The following is a 17,358-nucleotide window of genomic DNA, read 5'->3' on the forward strand; positions in this document are numbered from 1 at the left end:
TGTGCCTAACCCTCCCACTAGTGCCTAACCCCCGCATCTTATCTCTGATACTTGCCTTCGGGATGCCGGTGGTTGGTATTCTGGAGCTGGGATCCAGACTGCTGTCGGGATTCTGGCACCGGTATTTAGACTGTCGGATGCTGACTACATCCCTGTGTGTGTATGTATATAATGTGTGTATTATAAGGGCTCAGTCGTTCCCTTATATTAAGACTGCGTCTAAAAAAACTGCAATTCTCCAATAGAGAATTCCGGAGGGGGGAGGGCATGGTGTTTTAAGGGGCTACACCTCAAAAGCTATTGGAGGTTCCAAGCTGAAATTTGGCATAGACGGGTAGAATTGTCGCTCGGTGTTGCATGCCAAATTTCAGGGCATAAACAAATGAGGACTTGGGAGTAATCTAAAGTTCTAACTGTAACATTTTTCTGACATTCTTAATTAGGACAACTTTTCTGCTGTAGTCTATGGTTTTTTTTTTGGAAAAGCATAACTCAGGGTAGGGGGCGAATTTAGATTTGAGGTTTGTTCTATTAGGTAACTATTGTGCCAGGGTTCGTTCTTTTGGGGTTCAGGTAAATTAGAAATTTACAGTTTTTAAACTACCACCTCAAGAATGCGCCATTGAATAGATAGGACTTTTCAACTTGTTGCCCAGCCCCGCAGTAGGAGCCTCCAGCTGGTGTATTCACTGTGGCTTCACTTGGGTGCACAAAGATGGCCGTCGTTTGCGGGCTTTAGCCGTGGTGGGCTCGGGGGAAGGAAGCTGGCGTTGGCTGCAGCAGGAGCCGGGGAAAGGTGCGGGGGGGTGTAGCGGGCGTTAGCGGCAACAGGACCCCGGGACGATAGTGGGCCTTAGCGGTGCAGGTGGCAGTGCGGTCGGCGGTGGGGCAGGTGTTAGGACCCGGGGGAGGTAGCAGGACACAGAATGCAGGCTCGGATCTGGAATATCCGTGATACCTGCTTCTGTGTTTAAAAAAATAAATAAAATGGCATGGCCCCGCACCCCAAAAAACAACCAGCACTGGGCTTTGGAGACCCAGTACTGGTTGTGCTAAATATAGGAAACAAATGAAGTAGGGGTCCCCCATATTAAGCACAACCAGCACCAGGCTTTTCAGAACCAGTCCTGGTTGCCAAAATACGTTGGACAAATGACGTAAGGGTACCCCGTATTCAGAGCAACCAGCACTGGGCTCTGAGCTGGTTCTGGAAATACAGGTCCCCCTGTATTTACCAGAACCAGCACCGGACTCTTTCTAGCGAGGGGGTGATGCCACAGCCAGGGGAGCCCTTTCACCAGGCCCCCCAGCTGCAGCATCACCCCTGACCGCTAGTTGGCCCAGGCCGGGGATCCCTGGGGAGCTGGGGTCCCCCTCTCCAGGGCACCCCAGGCTGATAGCCCTGGGATATCCCCGGCACCCCAGGGCGGTGGGTGCCGGGTTGATTGTGTAGTGTTGTACAAGTAAAGTTAAAATATTGTCTTTTGCTGTGAAACTACAATTCCCAGCAAGCCTCCCCGGCATGCTGGTTATTGGAGAACCTCAAGTATCAGCATGCGGGGCATTACCGACCTGCTGGTACATGTAGTTCCACAGCAAAAGCAGTATTAGAAAAAACACAGAACACACACCGTAGAAAAGTACAATGAACACACATGAACTCACACATGCACACACTATCTCACATACTCACCTAGTATCCCTGTAGCCAATCTGTCCTCTTCTCCAATAGATAATCCTATGGAGTACCTGTAATAAAAATTCCATACTCACCTCCTCCTATGTGTGCATCTGTCCTCTTCAGGCAATCCAGGGTCTTGGCAAAAAAACCCCCGCAAAATACCCGGACCCATGAACATTAGTAGTGTCCTCTAAGGACACTTCTACCCTAATGACAGCTCCGCCCGGCATTTCAGTTCAGAAATCCCAGTGCGGAGCACTCATTGGCTGAGAGAGGCGAAGCTTCTGCCTCTCAGCCAACAAGCTGTTCTCACCATTGACTTCAATTATGAGAACCGAGCGTGCCCTTTTCAAAAATGGTGCCTCAGCGCCATTTTTGAAATTCAAAGATGGCCACTGTGAGCCAATCACGGCTCGCGATGTCATCGCCCCGCCCCCTCGGCTGGCTTAAATACAGCCAGCGCGAGGCGCCGTCCACTCAGTCGTTGGCTGGGGAGCTGGAGAGAAGACCTGCTGGATTCAGGGGTAATAATCCGGATTCCGGTGGATCAACAAAGAAGTTGTTTTTTTTCCAACCTATTTTTTATCTAAAAACCTAATGGGTGCCAATTACACCTTCCCACCAAAGGTTTCTGTGGTTTGCGGTTCTGCAGAAACCTTTCCAATTTTAGGCGCTGCCCTTTGGTTTGTCAACAGCCCCGTGGGTGTTTACCAAGATAATGGCAGTAATGACGGCCTACGTCAGGCGCCAGGGAGTCAGGATACTGCCATACTTGGACGATCTCTTGATATTGGCACAATCTCCAGAGGTATTGCAGCATCATCTCAGACTGACGATTGCACGTCTACACAGACACGGCTGGATCATAAATTGGAAAAAGTCATTGCTTTTTCCAGTGCAACAGATGGTGCATTTGGGTGCACGTCTGGATTCTCTGGCACAAAGGATATTTTTGCCAGAAGACAAGATTGAGGCCCTTCAATTGCGGATTCGCAGATTTCTATGCAATCAGTCAGTATCTGTCAACTCAGCAATGCAGGTTCTGGGGTTCATGGTGTCCACATTCGACATGGTGGAATTATGCCTAGTTCCACTCCAGACCACTGCAACAGCTGATCCTCTCCCGGTTGGATGGGGAGTGGCAGTTAATAAGGTCACAGACGATACGTCTTTCTCCAGAGGTTCGGCTGTCCCTCTCATGGTGGTTGCAGACGTTTCATCTGAACACGGGTCTCCCCTTCTGGATTCCAGATTGGGTGCTCCTCACTACCGATGCCAGCCTCCGCGGATGGGGCGCAGTGACAGGTTGGCACACATTTTAGGGGAGATGGACGACCAAGGAGGGTCTCCTGTCTATAAACATCCTGGAACTGCGTGCAGTATTCTGAGCACTCGTTCAGGCACAGGATGTACTGAAGGGCAGGCCTGTCCAAATACAGCCCGTGAACGCCTTTGCAGTAGCCTACCTCAACCATCACGGAGACGCGCGAAATCGGACAGCCATGGGGGAAGTGACAAACATTCTGGTCTGGGCAGAATATAATTTTCCAGCAATGTCGGCAGTATTCATACTTGGGAAGCGGATTTCCTAAGTCAGCAGGATATACAGTACACGCCGGGGAGTGGGTTCTTCATCCAGATGTATTTCAGAGTCTTGTGGACAAATGGGGACTACCAGAGGTAGACCTCATGGCCTCAGGTCACAACCACAGGATCCCCAGGTACAGGTCCAGAACTAGGGATCCCTCAGCCGATTTTGTGGGCGCTCTATCAGTGAAGTGGAACTTCAGGCTAGCGCATCTCTTTCCTCCATCCTCCCTCCTCCCAAGGGTCATCAGGAAATTAATGCAGTAGGCGGAACAGTAATACTGTTAGCACCTGCTTGGCCCAGACGCCAGTGGTTCACCGAACTTCAGAGTCTCTCCATAGACACTCCATGGCCTCTTCCTCTAAGTATCTGCCTGCATCCGGACCTTCCCCGTCTGTCCTTGATAGCATGGCTCTTGAATCTTCCATCTTAAGAGCCAAGGGTTTTTCTAATTCTGTAGTTCAGACGATGCTTAGAGCAGGGTCTCTGATTTGGCAGCCCTTTCTTGTCGCTCTCCCTTTTGATTTTTCATCAGGTTAGAGTTGTTCTTCGTACCAGGGTGGGTTACCTTCCTAAGGTTGTATCCCGCTTTCATGTAAATGAGAAATTATAGTTCAAGCCTTCCAGTCTTCAGGCCTCTCTGTAGGTGAAGCTTCTCTGGATGCGCCCTACATATCTACGTGGATCGCACCAACTCCATTAGGAAATCGGATTCTCTTTTTTTTGCTGTATGTTAGCTGGCCGGCCTCGCTTATGACAGCCAAACAGACTCTGGCTAGGTGGCTTCGTATGACTATTTCTCAGCTGATCTCTCTGTTCCAAACAGTTGACAGCACATTCTACTTGATCCGTGGGACCATCGTGGGCGTTTTGTTATGGTGCCTCTGCTGAACAATTGTGCAAGGCAGACACGTGGTCTTCCATCCACACTTTTCTCAAAATTTATGCATTTAATACATTTGCCTCTCAGGATGCTTCCTTTGGGCGTCGGATTCTTCTTTCTACTAAACTGGAGCGTCCCCACCCTTAAGGGAACTGTGTTGGGACATCCCCAAGGTAATTCCTGTGGACCCTATGGACCCCGAAGAAGAAAATAACAGTTATGGTGTAACATACCTGTTAACTCTTTCTTCGAGGTCAACAGGGCACACACCTTAACGCACCTGGTGTTATTGGGTGATCTTTTTCTTTTGTATTTCAATGGTTCCCTCTTCTTAGAGAGTGTGTTTCTGTGGTACAGTTGTTGTTCATTCTCCTCTTTACTTCTCCTGCCTTGGGCTTGGTAACAAACTTAATGCCTGTAGCCAGGGGCGGGGTATATATGGAGGAGGACCCAGTGCATCCTGGGAGCTAAAGCTTGTAACTGTTTGGTGCCTGGATCACTCCAACCGCATACTCCAAGGTAATTCCTGTGGACCCTATGAACTTCGAAGAAAGAGTTAACAAAGGTATGTTATACCATAACTCTTTTTTTCTATGAACATTTTTGTTATTAGCCAGATTGTAGTTTTCAAAAATAAAATGTGACTCTCTTCATCTTTCTGAAGTAGCTCCCACCCCAATTAAGGTTGGAGACCACTGGTTTAATGTCTGTGACATCGCTATAAGATTCTGTCAACCATTAAGTACACCCTCATTCAGTATGTTTTGTCAAATAAAATAAGCCAGGTAGGAGTTTTCGTTTAATGGCCCCTAAGAGTCTTAGCATATGCTATCAATATACTTTTAAAATCAGCAAAGATTTCTTTAAGAATTATGGTTTCTAGGAAATTCCAAGCTTTTACCAGCATTGATCATTTCAATTTATATTGTAGGAGCCTTGTTGACACAGTGTATGCATTAAAAGATGAAGTTCAAGAGCTAAAACAGGTCTGTATGTTTTTATTAATGTTTCCTAAATGACTTGCACCAATTCTGTATGTGAACTATTTTGGTATATAGTAAAAATATCACCCACACTCCTAATGTTAAATAATTCGGCACCACTTGCACCTATACTGATGCAGTATATGGCCTCTCAAAATTAATTCCTGTGTGCCCATTCAGCACTGCATGCTTGGTGTCTATGCTTTTCAGATCTTAATACATCTGGCTATATAACAGTCCGCCTAGACTTCGGTGGGGACTGCTGTGGCAATTGTAAATATCCTCTTAATACACATGATGGAAAGTTAATTAATGTGGAAATCCTTTGAAAACCTTAGTAATTGGACTTTCTGCAAAAAGGATTTAATAAATGTACCCCTTAGTGCGATCTGTCGCTTAACACAGAGTGACAACAATTTTTTCTCAACACTTAATTGAAGATAGATAGTTGTAGTTTAACACAAACCTATGATGTAGAATACATTAGTACCTGGTACACAGGGCCTGCATATGTTGTATATTTTAAACACTTTGGTCTGTGTAACCTTTAGAAAGCCAACATTCGCTTCACCACTCATCTTCTTCCAATTGAAAACACAGCCCCTCGTGTGAAGTGACCAACCCACATCCCCTTAGCCTAGTTACAGCAGCAGACTATGCCATCACTAAGCAATCACGTCCAAAAGGAAGGCTGCTTAGATGCAGAAAGAGATACTCTTAGTGGGGCACACTTAAATTAAACCTAACCCCCCCAGCCCACCCCTGCGGTCTAAATCTAACCTTCCCCCTTCCCCGCAGCCTAAACCTAACCCTCCCCCTAGTACCTAATCGCTATACTTACAATCGGGATGTCAGCGGTCGGGATGCTGGCGCCAAGAGTCGGACTGGTGGCTGGATTCTGGCGCCGGTATTCTGACATCCGGGATACTAACTACATCCCAATTGTTTACATGTGATCAGCTTGTCCATTTGTGCCCTATCCCACAAAAGCAATCCAAATGTCTTGTGTAGTAAAATTCAACATTAGACCTAAAGTACCTGTCTTGAGTAGACATTCCAGGCTCCTGATTGGATTACAGGAACCCTGTCGAAATCAGGATCTGGTTGTTTTTCAAGTGCTTTTTTTTTGGCAGCTTTTTGTTGCCACAATTGTTATTGCAGAGATCCTCATTGAGCAATGTCCCATCTAGTGTGTAAAACCCCTTCTAATGCTGACTACTTAACACATGCTCTAATTTACAGCACAGCAAAAAGATGAAGAAATCTTTAGAAGAAGAACAAAGAGCTCGAAAAGAACTTGAGAAGCTTGTCAGAAAGGTCCTCAAGAATATGAATGATCCATCTTGGGATGAAACCAATTTATAATAGTGCACCCAGTGTCTTCCATATTCCACACCAGGGATCAAAAAAACTTGGACCTTTTGTTACTTGTGTGTCCTTGTGAAAAGAAAAGCACTGCATATTGAGATTTAACTGGATTGTAATATGACTCAGTTGTACTGTACTGAATCCATACATAGCTGACTGCCCGCAGACACAATTTTCCGCAGCTGCAAGTGTGAAGTTGAGAGATTTTGAACAGTACCAAATATATAAATTTTTAACTTTACACGTAAATTACCTCATTTTGCAGAAAGCGCAGTTGCTATAAGTCTGATAGGTGTTTTTTTTTCTTACCAGTGTCTTTTTAAACTGACTTGGATATGTATTCTCCTCTTGTGTATATAGTGTTTTGAATGCATATGTAAAGGGCACTAAATCCTCTTTATTTTATTTTTTGCTCCTTGGATTTACATACCGGTTATGTGTACATTTTTCTAAAACAGTCTACCTAAAAACACATTGTCAAGTGAAAAAATGGCTACATCTTATTTTACATGCTCACGTAAGTGAGCCACGTGTTGAAGTAATTTAATTGCATTATTTATGTAGACAAACTAAGCAAAGGAAGCTAAAACCATTTCAATGTTAAACATCTTGCTAACAACTTGTGATCTGTGTTTAAATTTCTGTGGGGGTGGGGGGTGTTAGCGTATGTGTGTGTGTGTGTATATAATATATGTGTATGTGTGTATGTATGTGTATATATGTATATATATATATATATTTATATATATATATATATATATATATATATATATTTATGCTTTTTCACCAGTGTTTAATGTTTAACCCATACACAAAAAAAAAAAAGTCTCACTTTAGAACTAATCTGATACGTATTATTTTTTTTTTTACTACAACCAGCTAAACATTGGATATTGAACTGATTTTAAATTGAGCTGGATTACAGTTCTCTCTTCCGCAGTAGTTGTAGTTACTCCTTGAGCTGATTCACAAAGTAATATAACAATATGGTTTGTTTGTTTTGTTAGTAAATTACATCAATCAGACACTCAAGTCATTACAAGTGCCAGTAACAAACCTGGTTATGTATCCAAATACTAGTGGAGTGATGGATACTAAAACCTAAAACGATGATTGAATAAATTACGTCTGTGTGAGCCCTAATATGCAGAGAAAATTCTGGGCCGTTCAGTCCTGTAGTGATCACATATGTGCAGCCATGGCCAAAAGTTTTGAGAATGACACAAGTATTGGTTTTCACAAAGTTTGCTGCTTCAGTGTTTTAAGACCTTTTTGTCAGATGTTACTATGGTATACTGAAGTAAAATTACAAGCATTTCATAAGTATCAAAGGCTTTTATTGCAGAGGTCTTAAAAAGAAGGGTCAACACTGCAAATATTGACTCTCTGCATAAACTTAATTGTAATTGTCAATAAAAGCCTTTGACACTTATGTAATGCTTATAATTTTACTGCAGTATACCATAGTAACATCTGACAAAAAGGTCTTAAAACACTGAAGCAGCAAACTTTGTGAAAACCAACTTGTGTCATTCTCAAAACTTTTGGCCATGGCTGTAGCAGAAAGATTTACCAGGTTATGTCAGATGGGTTGGGTATGGGATGCCGGCGCTCGGGATCCTGGCGATCAGAATCACGACGCCAGCAAGCTGACCAGGTTAGAATGCCAATGCCCCCAGGTAATTAAACCTAACCCTCCCTCCCTGGTGCCTAAGCCTAACCCTCCCTTCCTCAGCCTGAACCTAACCTCCATCCCCCTAGTGCCTAACCTTCCCCCTAACCTCAGTACTTACCTTCTGGATTCCGGCGGTCGGGATGACTGCGCCGGTATTCTGACCACCGGTATCCCAGAGGTTGGAATTCTGACCGCATCCCTTGTCAGATGACTTCTTGCACATGTTAATGTTTGGTAGAGTGCAACTATAACCAGATACTCCAATGTGCTCACTTATAGTTGTTTCTTCATTAATAAGGAGCTAGTTTGATAGAATAGTGGTCACTGCCTAATGCAACATTGCTCACCATTGTTTACTGGCATGGGAAGTAAAACAATTGACCAGCAATTTTATATTTAAATATGGAGTTGAACACCAATTTACATGAAGGGTAGAGTAAAAATCCTACCCATTTACAAAAAAAAAAAAAAGACAATCCACCGGGTAATGGCACTTTATCTATCTTTATAAAAAGGACAATGTTTGACTTAACTTATAGAACAATTTTACCATGTTATAAAATATCACGCTTAATTTATTCTCAGGACATATTTTCTCCAACAGAACAGCTTCAAGCTTTTTATACTATCAACAAATCCATGTAGGCAGATATGCTGTAAACCGTTCATGTATCTTTTCATGAAGATATCAAGCAAGTACATTGAAAGCCATACAGGGAATTGTTTTGCTTGTAAAATAGTTTTGTATAAAAGCGGTGGCTGTGCCACTGACTGCAAGCTTTTTTTTTTTTTAAACTATGACAAAGTCAAATGGGTTATTTCTTACTAAAATAATATAATCTTGTGATGAAATGTTAGTAGTTCATAAGAAATGATAAGAATGGGACTTTTAATATACAATAGTAAGTCTATGTTGTAGCTAATAAAATGTGTCCGTTTTATTATCCTTCACATTGATTTGGCATCCTGGTGTGCAGCCAAGTCTTCTATTTATAAAGAAGTGTATTTCCTTTCCCCCTTGGCAGCATGGCACATTGATGTTGCTTACTAGCTCATTGTTTTACAAGTACTACTTCTCTTCACAGGAGCAAGTGTCCCTGTAACTGGGCAGTGAGTGTACAAGCTACCAATACTCAAAGGCTCATGAGATCTGGAATCTGCCCCTTAACTGGCCCTATAGTAAATCATTCCTTACAACACTGAATTACCTGTGGTACCTGACAAAATTACTGTGTACTTTCTTAGTAATTTAGATATTTACAATAGGTTCCAAATATAATAAGTGCTGATTTGCTGGTCCCATCATACATCCGGCTATATAGCTGCTATGTTTAAAGCAGCAATTAGATATAAGGCAAACCAAGGTTGTTTGTGTCTTACAACTAATTGTCGTTTTAAATCTAATGGCTATTATACCAGAATCGCGATGGGACCAGCAAATCAGAGCCTATTACATGCTCATTTCCTAGGTGGTAATTGGCTAATGTCCCTCCACTGGAATCAGCACACTTACCTTACAATTGTGACCTGGAATTTCAGCAGAGGAAAGGCCCCATGATGACTGCCAGCCAATAGGCTGCATGTATAGTAGGAGAAGATGAGGCTTATATTGTGTATACTTCAGCTTTCTTTTGAAGAAATAAATTTCTCAGGAAAGTAGCTTTAACTCGGTGTCTATCCTACAGTAATGCCCGCTATGAATTTTCTCAGGAGGAGCTTTGCAGTCCCTGCCTACAACATCTTTGGAATACCTTTTAATTTTCAGGTTACAATTCCATCCAGGTAAGTAATAGAATTTGAAATCTTATGTTTTAGATATGGAGAATGGAAGGACTGTATTATAGTTTAATCTGGGTGATGAGAAGCAATTGTTGACAGACCTCTGTTTTCAATTACAGATTTTTATTAAAGTTGTGGTTTGTCCAAGTGAATAGAAGGGATCATCATTGAAGACCGATTTACAGGATTGCAGTTGACCATGTGTTGTGCTGTTGTCGGAGTATATTAAGTAGACTTACTATAAAGTCATGTTTATGCATGGCTTTCTATATTACTGCTATAAATTCCATGCTTGTTAAATTTGCACCATAAAACATTTACCAAAGCAATATTTTTATTTATGACAAAGACTACATATATCCATTTTAGTCCAGGTTTGAGAAGCAAAGTTCCAGTTTGAGTAGTTACCACCTGCATGTCTCATCTCACGGTAATAGGAAAGCATTAAAGACTTGTATTTAAATATAACTACTTTGCTTTAAAATAAATTAATTACTTTGAATATGAGGCTGTTCACTATGATGTTCACTAGAACACTTCCAAAAGCTATACCACCTACATAAAACTAGAACACATAAACACCTATTTCTATGACCATACTTATCTCTATTGGCTAGAAATGTTATTTAGTTACCAAATTGTGACCGCTTTACCTTACCAAAAACAAACTTATTTGGTTTGTTATTTAAACTGCTTGGTCGGGATTTCCAGATAATAAAAATAGACTATACAAAGTATGTCATTCACAATATCCCACTATGGTTCAATTCTTGGGTAGATAATTTTTTTTCTTTGGTTATCTAAAGCAGATTAAAAAAAACAGGTTATTACAGGACCTTTAACAAAATGATGATTGGCTTCTATGTAAATGCTTCTAATATAATTCACATCATCAACAGGGGTGTTTGACGTACTTGCCTTGCAACAGAATTACAGTATCTGCATATACAACATACCTCCCAACAATCCCGCTTTTCAGACACTGTCCCAGGGGTAAGGTTGGGAAAGCATTCAATCACCGCTGCTTAGCACAGCAGCGAGTGGCTACTGAATAGATGCCATGGGCATGCGCACGGCATCTAAAAAGTGCAGGGAGGAGAGACTTGGGGTAGCCCACGATGAAACCGGGACATGCTGCAAGACCAAGTCCACCAAGGCCTTGCCACCCTTTTTTTGACGCGCAGGTTCCCGTAATAAAAAAAATAATAATTTGTTGGGAGGTATGCATACAGTATGTTAATATAATATTTGGAGGAAGACTGCTTTCAAAATGGTTTTTCTTACTGTACCTCCTACAGTTACTCTCTTGAGCGACCTTTAAATTGCCTTGCAAGGTGATTCTTTGGTTCTGGTGTACAGGTGCCAGGAGTTGCCATTCAGGAACATGTATGGCAACCTGACATGGGCTGAGATCTGGGATGCCACAACTTGCTGTGTAAGGATATCCCAGAGTTCTAAATGCTTGTTAAAGCTCCCTTAACTCACATTGTATATTTAAATGAATAGAGTTATTTGGATATACCTTATAAAGACAAACTAGTTCACATACAAACACCATGGGCATAACATTGTTATTAAACACTACAGTTACATATTTATTACAAATACATTGCTGGCATTTCTGATTAGCTCCTGAAACATTATTATTTTTATATGGTTCTGAATTCTTGCTGTTTTTTTTTTTTTTTATATTTATATACAAATCAACCGATAGTTTTGTTGTATGCTGGCTCTTGAACATTGGAACTTGCCCTAAGTGATATTTAAAGAGATCTTCAGCATTCACAGAAAACCATTCTGCCTGTGCGGGTTCCTCATCCAGGACATCTGAGATACTTCCACCTTCAGCTCCAACTGCTTTCAGAATTTTTAGACTCTTAGGTGAGGAAATCTCTGCCTTACTAATGGCGAAAGAGCAAACAAGCATCAATTCTTTTCTTGGTGGTAAAAAAAAATATTGAAACAGATGTTTTAATTGATTCTCGTGTTGTAAGTACTCTCTGTATTAAACTAATACAGATGCCGAAGTTTTGCAGAATTTTCTTAGGTGGGATGAAGGGCACAGCAAAGACCTTGAAAGGTCCACATCCATCCAACTAAACTAATTTACCTTCTCTGTATGGACAATTTAAAGCAGCACTCGTAGGCATGGGGAAAAAATTCACCTTGCCCAGGGTACCATTTACTAGAGCAATGATGGCTGCTCTAGTCCACCGTTTATCTTGGAGCCTCCATGGTTTGTCCCGCAGCCCTGACTGAAAGCTGAAGGCGGTTTTGAGTGGGCGGAACGACAAGAAAACTGCATTCTACATGATATTATGAAGACTTTGCCTATCTGAAAGTGTAGTTTTAAACCGAATGTGTTCTCATACAGACCACATGACTATACCATGCATCACCAAGCAATTCAGTCATTCATTCTGCAAAAGCTCATTATGAAGTGCTGAGGATATGTAGCCATACTTAGGGTTGTTCTAATTCAGCCATGGACATGGTTGGTACGTTTGTGTACTTTAAAATGCATGTTTTCTTTTTTTCCCTGCCAGTGGTGATCTAAACTTCAAAATGAATGCAATACCTTCTTATCCTAGACCACCCTTGGAGATGGCCATTAAATGGACTATTCACACTAGCACAATTTGATTGCTTATAGGAGAGTGTGGTTTAGGTCATGCTGGCACAGAATGATTATAATTACTGTAGCTGTACGCAGTTTGCGTAAACGACTCAAACTATACGGCAGTCACTTCATTAACTGCAATGCAGAAAGCCAAGGAACTGTAAACTTCGTATACTTTCTGTTACTGTAGATAGAATGCACACAGGCTTCATAATGCCTCAAAATTGACCACTACAATGTTTGTATTTCATTGCTGTATATAAACAATTTCTTTATACAAAATAAATATCCCACTTTATACAATTGTGTTAATTTTTCTTCACATGAAAGCAATTTTGTATCTGTCATTTAACTTCCCATTCTGTGCAGAGCTGCAGTACGTGTATTTAAAGCTTTTCATATTTTTTTTTTTTTTTATCTTCTGAAAAGGATTGTACTGCTCATATTCTATGCTATGGTGATACAAAATGCAGCCTTTGTATGTGTGGGTTTTTTTTTGTTTTACTTATCTTTACCCTGACCATTTCCAATTTTGGGAATAATGAGCATAAGTATTGTTCACGGCTGAATATGGAGTTAAGGAAAATACATGTCTTTAAATAAAGTATATAAAACATAGTTTTCAGTTGGAAAAATCCCAGTGCATTTTATTATATTCAGTTTTGATTAAATTGTCTTGTTAATATGGTTGTCTTATAATGTGGTTAGTATAATCTCTACGGAAAGCTCTTAGGCGTAGACTGAATTCCAAACTATATTGATGGTGGAATCTGCAAGCTCAAAGTACACCCTTTACACAAAAAGTGCCATCAAACTTTCTAAAATGATTCATGTGTGACATTCACATACCTCCCAACATTTTAATACAGCAATGAGGGACAGGTCGCGCACCCAAAAAGGGGGTGTGGCTTGCTGAAAAGGGGGAGGAGATTATGGAAACCAGGGTGGAGCCTCGTGGCTTACCCCGTTTTTGTCACTTTGGGGGCATGCCCAGAACTCTCCGACATGCTGGGCAGCCCCCAGGCAGTCTGTAAAATGTGCACGGCATCTGTTCTCCTCCTGCACACCTGCTGCTCTGCTATGCAGAGCAGTGGTTTGTGCTTTCCCCAACTTCCCCCCCACCGTGGGACAATTGGGAGGTATGCATTCACAAATTCACAGTTGTACATATTACAATAATGGTAATTGCACATAGACTTTTATGCTTAATCATTCAGCTTTGTTTTCTCTACACACACATCTTTCTGCAAATGTGTCCTGGGTGTAACCATTGCAACGGTCATCCAAACACATAGCTTCCAAAATTGTAGTCATACAATTAAGCTTTATGCCGAATGCCCAGGTTGTTAGTTCTACTCCCCTGTAAAGTATAATGTTAATGTAAAAAAAAAAAAAAAGGCAGTTCTTGACTTCTAACAGTTTAAATGGTAGTGGAATGAAGACCTGTCATAAGCGTTTGTGACATCATTGCATTCTCACTATCTTCTCTGTAGTCTGTGTATCCAGATGAAATGGGGAGGCTCTTAATACTCACTGTTCTTTTTCTAAGCTGTATTGAATGTAAGCACTTAGATAACATGTCTGGTATATTCTTTAGGCTAAGTATCATTCTGAAATGTGTTTTCTGAAATCAGAATAATCATTTTTTTTCCCATTTTTTGTTTCCTACTGTAATTGATTGACAGATTAGTTACATGTAGTAGATTTTTTTTATTACAGGTTGAGTCTCCCATATCCAAATATTCCGAAATACGGAATATTTTTAGCATGACTGAGATAGTGAAACCTTTGATTTTTGATGGTTCAATGTACACAAACTTTGTTTAATGCACAAAATTATTAAACTAAAGTATAAAATGGCCTATAGGCTGTGTGTATAAGGTGTATATGACATTATAAATAAATTTCATGCATCTATACAAACTTTGAGCCACAAAATTATTGAAAATATTGTATAAACAACTTCAGGCTGTGTATAAGGTGTATATGAATCATAAATGCATTCTGTGTTTAGATTTGGGCCCTATTCCTAAGACATTTCAATATGGTATGCAATTATTCCAAAATACGGAATATTCCGATATCCAAAATACCCTTGGTCCCAAGCATTTTGGATATGGGAGACTCAACCTGTATTATTATTATGACCAAATGTATAAAGATCTGAACAGAACCCCTGTGTTTTTATATTATTATTATTATTATTAGTTTAATGCCCACTCCACATAGTGCAGTTTGAGGAAATCTGTGCAGGAATTCAGCCCCTGCCCATTTCACCTAACGTTCTCCAATAGTTAACATTTTTTGTATTTAAGTGTAATTTAATTAGGTTACATTTTGTTACATTTATTTGTGTCAAAGGCTAACTAAAGTTTTCTCTATTAAGATTATTATTCCCCATCCCAACCTAATTAACAATCTAATAGACTACCCCAGTGAATACCTTTTACTTTTCAAGCTGCAGCTATGAATACATATCTGTATCAATGTTAGCCATTTTCAATCTTTTGTTGTTTGGTTGTTATAGACAACCGGCGAAGCCCTGCTCCCATCACATCTACACATCACCACATCATATCTTGCAGAGAAGTGAGTCAGTCAGTATGAATAGTTATGAAACTTATTATTATTATTATTATTATTATCCTTTATTTATATGGCGCCACAAAGGTTCCGCAGCGCCTTACACAGTACATAAATGAGCACACAAGAAAAACAGTTAATAGTAATACAAAACAATGCAGGACAAGGACAAGGTTATAAACTCAGCTGCAAAACACAAGCAGCAGGACATGAGCAACCAGGTGGTAGGTGCCATTGTAGGGAGTTAGGAGTAAATTATACTATAAGTAGGGGGAGGAGAAGCACGTGAGGATGAGGGCCCTGCTCGTGAGAGCTTACATTCTAAAGGGGAAGGGCAGACAGACAGGGGCGACACAGAGGGGTAGATAGTGAAGAAGGAGCATGGAGCAGTGGGTTAGGATATGTGCTGCGGAATGTGTGTGTATAAGACGACCTGATGTTATGTAAAAATTAAGTCCTTCATACATCTATTTCTATGATAGAAAATAGATTGTTTGTGTTATTTACATGAGAGATGTACAAAGTAAAGTAGAAGCACTTTAATTTGTGTGTTACATTTTAGCATCTATATACAGCCTGACAAGAAATGCAGCTATTATGGGACTGTCCCGCCATCCTAATACAGTAGTGACTACTTTAGTTCCAGCTGCTGGGTGCTATGCCATGCTCCTGTGAGTGGGTGCATCTCACATGCTAGACCCACTCACAAATGGGTGCAGCCATACATGATGTGGTCCCACAGGATGTTGCAGTACCCGGGCCCAGAATTTCTCTTGGCAGCCCTGGAGGTGACAGACAGAACGAGGAGGGAATGGGGCTTAGTAGTGGGGTAACAAGACCATGGAGGGAGGTGGTTGAGAGTGGAGGTATAGGAGAAGTGGGGGAAAGAAGCAGAGGGTTGGAAGCAGACTGATGAGAGAAAAAAAGGAAGAACAGCAAGTGAAGGAAACAGGAGGGGGAAGAGAGGGACGGATAAAGTAGAGGATTATGTGGACATAGAATATGGGGGTTGTGTGAAGTAAGGGTGTTCATGCTGTGGACAAGGTAATAATTGAGATGTAAACTGGAGTGGAGGCTGTGAGATATAGAGTCAGTGTGATATAGAGACAGTGTAATGTGGAGGCTGTGTGATGTAGAGACAGAGAGATATAGAGTCAGTGTGGATTAAAGTTGTTAAATGTTCAAAAATACATGTAAAGAACAGTGCTGCTAATGTATGAGCGCAGCTCCAAAAGTGATATATAAAGGAGAGGTATGTGAGTAGTGGGTGCAGGAATTAGTTTATAAACAAATGATTAATGTGGATAGATGTGACACAATTGGAAAAGGCAATACAAAATGAATGAGGACAAAATTACAATGTACCCGAGCTGATCCAGTCCAAAGTGCTCTGATCAACAAAGATCAATCAACAAGAGCAGTACACAGACAGGGGAGCACTTGCAGTGTCCAAGCAGTGAGTGCAGTAAGTAGTTGCCTGGATACAGCAGAAGATGTTGATTTTGTTCATTCACATAAGTATGTTGCTTCTTGTTGTTCAGAAAGTGTTCTGGTTTTGAGTTTCGTTTTCCTCCAGTTTATCTCCAGCGTAACTCCGACTTAGTTATCAAATTGTATTTACACTTATAATCAGAACACTTTGAATCTTAACACAGACTATGGCAGCCTCCGGCTATGCAGCCTGTGGGAGCAGTAATATCTAAAGTTACAAACATGTGTCTCTGTGCTCACTGATTGGGACCCCACCCCAAAAGCTCTAACACACACTAAATTGGGATGCAATAAAGTCTAAGATAAACAATTTGTGAGAAGGGGGAGGCCAACACAGATTCACAATACATTCCTAACTTCCTTTAGATAAATTGCTCTTAGTATAGCAGTAGTTGTAATTTACCCAGTATAAATTTTCAAAACTGTGCTGAGGCAATCACTAAAACAGCATCTGATGGGAGCAGTAGTTGTAATTTACCCAGTATAAATTTTCAAAACTGTGCTGAGGCAATCACTAAAACAGCATCTGATGGGAGCAGTAGTTGTAATTTACCCAGTATAAATTTTCAAAACTGTGCTGAGGCAATCACTAAAACAGCATCTGATGGGAGCAGTAGTTGTAATTTACCCAGTATAAATTTTCAAAACTGTGCTGAGGCAATCACTAAAACAGCATCTGATGGGAGCAGTAGTTGTAATTTACCCAG

At 41.0% G+C, this 17,358-nt stretch overlaps 1 protein-coding gene across 3 annotated transcripts in view; it reads left to right on the top strand.

Annotated features, from left to right (window-relative positions):
- The window catches only part of ARHGEF7 (Rho guanine nucleotide exchange factor 7), a 170,823-nt gene extending 163,701 nt beyond the window's left edge, over positions 1-7,122 (top strand). For all 3 annotated transcript variants that reach the window (XM_088458453.1, XM_088458462.1, XM_088458469.1), the window contains 2 exons: positions 5,084-5,138; positions 6,378-7,122. In XM_088458453.1, the coding sequence (XP_088314579.1) occupies positions 5,084-5,138; positions 6,378-6,500 (178 nt within the window). In that variant the 3' untranslated portion in view covers positions 6,501-7,122. The remainder of the gene's footprint in view (positions 1-5,083; positions 5,139-6,377) is intronic.
- The last annotated feature ends 10,236 nt before the right edge of the window (positions 7,123-17,358 follow it).

Source organism: Taudactylus pleione, unplaced genomic scaffold, assembly GCF_031769625.1.
Source record: "Taudactylus pleione unplaced genomic scaffold, aTauple2 ptg000041l, whole genome shotgun sequence".
Lineage (NCBI taxonomy): Eukaryota > Metazoa > Chordata > Amphibia > Anura > Myobatrachidae > Taudactylus > Taudactylus pleione.